The sequence below is a fragment of the Triticum dicoccoides genome, unplaced genomic scaffold, assembly GCF_002162155.2.
Source record: "Triticum dicoccoides isolate Atlit2015 ecotype Zavitan unplaced genomic scaffold, WEW_v2.0 scaffold171309, whole genome shotgun sequence".
Lineage (NCBI taxonomy): Eukaryota > Viridiplantae > Streptophyta > Magnoliopsida > Poales > Poaceae > Triticum > Triticum dicoccoides.
In genome coordinates, this window is record NW_021221567.1 from 7,683 (window position 1) to 11,203 (window position 3,521).

Below are 3,521 nucleotides of genomic sequence, written 5' to 3' on the forward strand. Positions count from 1 at the left end.
ATGAGCCATTAAGGAAGCCGAATGATGTGACCATTCTACATGCATGTTACTGTTTAGTTTCCAATCTCTTGACAGAAACAAAATGAAAGAAATATCATGTTTGGTTGGAAGGAACTCACATCAAAGGAATGAGTGACCGGTTGAACGAAAATTGCATCTGCAAACAGGTTAGTCATGAATGACCCAGAGTAACCAACCTTCATGTAGTAGAACTTAATATACATGTTCTGCTATGCATACTTACCATCACATGACTGGGAAGTACAAACAGAGAGTTGTCCATGTCCATTGTTTGCATCATGAAACATGAATGAAACGGCAATCGACTGATTTAAGCTAAGTTTCCGGCCCCCTTTCAAGATAAGCATATCATAGTAAAGAAATCTAGAAGAAAATATTGGAGAAAGCTAGGCTCAAAATGGGGCAGTATTAATAGCAAATGGGTTCTTGTTGTACAAATGCACATCAGTTCCAAATAAAATAGTCGTTTTCTTGTTCTTTTGTGTTTTCTTCTCTTGCAACCAGCATCGAAGGGGGTGGCAGGTACTCCGTATGTTACACATGAGCCTGGGCTGCAAAAATCCACATTCTCACAGTTCTGAATAAAGAACAATCTTCTCTAAAGAAGGTCACAGCTCATCTGCCAACTTAAGACCCATTTGGAGCAATTTAATTGAACAATATGTTTCCATGCATTTCACAGGAAACAATCCATTTGGTAAGTAAAAAGCTCCAGCATTTCATCGCCATTACTATACAAACATTAATCAGATCAAGACCAGAATACCTCTCAGAATTTCTTTTTTGCAATACACCCTACTAATTGACCTTAAAGAATGCAGGAACCAATAAAATAAACTCTGACTACTTTTTGCTGACTCAGCAGAAAAACGGTGTTCTTTTCTGAAGAAGCCGAAACTGCTAAAAAAATCGATCCAAAGGTGTGTCTATCAATCTGTTGACACGCGAGCAAGTAAGCCGGTGGGTGTTTGAACCGTCTTTATGTGACCAGACCCAATCAGATCGCGGAGGTGGAACCGCACGTCGAGAGGTGATAACCTCAACCTCGTCTTCTCCAGTGAAGATAGTAGCATCTCCTTGTACTTCCGACGGTTCAGTAATGAAAGAACTTCCTTCCTCCCCTGCTCACCATAACCACATTTGTCAATGTCTCCTTACAGAGAAATCGAAACTCTAAGTAATCAGTTAGTAGCCCATCTATGTCATCAAGAATAACTCAGAAAGCCAATGCAAGAGGAATCAAACTACCATAACCTGATGAGCGCATTCATGAAATACATCCTTCATGGTTCTAAGTATATACATGGATTGAAGTGTAAATATGTGATAATATGTGTTAAATGGATGTCGCCATAAACTTCCATAAATATATGATGTCAGCTAGAAAACCACTTTTGTACCTGTTAAACTTCATGCACTAGCCAACGCAACCAAAAGTCCGACCTAATGGAAAGGGCTATGCAATCTACATATACACTTCAACAGTACCTATTAGTACAACCTATGCAAGTTTGTTGGCATAAGTCCAATTTTCAAGTACATGACTTCATGGACCTACATGTACCCAACTGCAGGCATAGGGACAGAGCGCAATTTAGTCTTATGTTCTAATTATACTTCGGTCAGCAGATCAGCTTTATATTCATAAAAATTATTAGAACCATCTTTAAGATTAACTAACACCACGAGATTTGCACCAAGGAACAGAAAAGCCAAGAAGTGCAAACCTGGGATAGGCCTTTCAAGATAGGACCAATACTTGGAATAGAAAACCAGTACATATTTGGATCTATTAGTTGACGTGTCTGCAAAATATCAACATGTCACAAAAAGTAAGCATGATTGGTTAAGAACATAAACTAATATTTAAGAAAATACTTACCAGGAGACCAGCATTCATCAATAGCGTGATGTGTTTATCTCTTGCATCACCCCCATGTGATAGCAGTGAACACTGCAATGAAAAACAGAAGACATGAAAAGCCTTATTACAGCAATTCTATTTCTTAACAAAGTGTCAATTAAGAAAATACTTGCTAGATCTATTTCATTACTAGGTATTTAAGAAACAATGTACTAAAACAAAGTGTCAGCTCAAAGTGGCCATGATAGATCATTGCAAAGCTCCACAGAAGTTAAAATTTGGTAATGAGGTACTTTAGAGAAAAGGTTGAGATAGAATTCTGCAGAGGATCAACCCTTATCTCCAGTAACTGGCTGAAACTTACCATCTCTAGGTGATGTATGCTAACATCCAATTTCGAATGCAGAACATATTTCTCAAACCACTCAAACACTTCACTACCATCTTGGTTTTTGCCCGTTGACCCCCTGACAGCAGATTCCATCTGCATACACTCAGTGTAAGAGATAAGCAGATTAAAACTTGTAGTACGAATAGGTAAAGTTAATGTGATGAATTGTCACATTATGACTAAAACTTTACTATCAACAAAAGATGAGCTGCATGTATATGATGGTAAATATGCAGTTCAGTTAGCGTGTGCTTAATTGGTTAAACAAGGTATATGGGATAGGGCCATCCAGCTTGGCAAGGATAGGCTTGAATGAGGTTAAACAAGGTATATGGGATAGGTTGGTTGCTCCGTTGGGAAGACAGTATCACAACAGATTGATTAGCTAAATGACACCTCTTAACTTCCATTACATTAACACCATCTAGATCTAGTGAACCTACTTAAGTCATACCGGAAAAACATATACCTGTTTCAGATAATCATCCATGAACATGATTGCATAGTCATCCTGCCCAGTATTGAGTTTGAATACACGGAGTACTCTGTCTTTCTTCAGTGACTGCAAAAAGTATTTCTATGTTCAGGTTTCATCAGAGCAAGGAAAAATTATCTCTGATGCAATTGGATATTAATATACATTAGTCTATGATAATCACCAAAATTTAACACGAGAATCACTAGAAAAGAATCCAAAGGTAAAACACAAACTTATCATTGCATTACAAAAGTGGTGTCCACATAAAGAATTATTGCATAAGTTCAAAACAAAACCTCCAAATCTCTATCAACTTGTGTCCTGTCGTTCACGCTGCTATACAATTGGGACTGTAAAATGAAAGGCTGTGTTACAACCTACAAGTGGAAACAAAAGCAAAGGATACATTTTGTGCCGAAATGGTACTGAATCACCATCATAAAAGGAAACACTTAATTTATATAAACATATTGCAACATGTTTTTTTCATTCTTACATGGAGTATTGCCACATCTTTCCATTACGAGGAGGAGCAAACATAAAAAACAAGAGTTTAGCAGTAGGCAAGAAGCACGCCCCCACCCACCCACCCCCCAAAAAAATGGCAGGCATGAACCGTCGCTCCACCTATGCGTTGATGTTGTTGACCATCGTCTGAAGCTCCTGGCTCTCTCCCTAGAACACCTAGTTGTGCCTCTCTCCAAATGGACGAAATTTGTAGAATCACTATCAAGTCCAGGACTTCCCGACAATCTTTTGGCATTGAT

At 38.3% G+C, this 3,521-nt stretch overlaps 1 protein-coding gene across 1 annotated transcript; it reads right to left on the reverse strand.

The window, feature by feature from the left end:
* Window positions 1-920: 920 nt before the first annotated feature.
* LOC119344506 (serine/threonine-protein kinase 19-like) lies at window positions 921-3,131 on the reverse strand (the record flags this gene model as incomplete). The annotated part of the gene is made up of 6 exons (XM_037614914.1): window positions 921-1,142; window positions 1,749-1,826; window positions 1,904-1,975; window positions 2,250-2,369; window positions 2,746-2,838; window positions 3,051-3,131. Coding segments are annotated over 6 exons (636 nt in total), but the record flags the coding sequence as incomplete, so codon positions are not given.
* Between the last annotated feature and the right edge of the window lie 390 nt (window positions 3,132-3,521).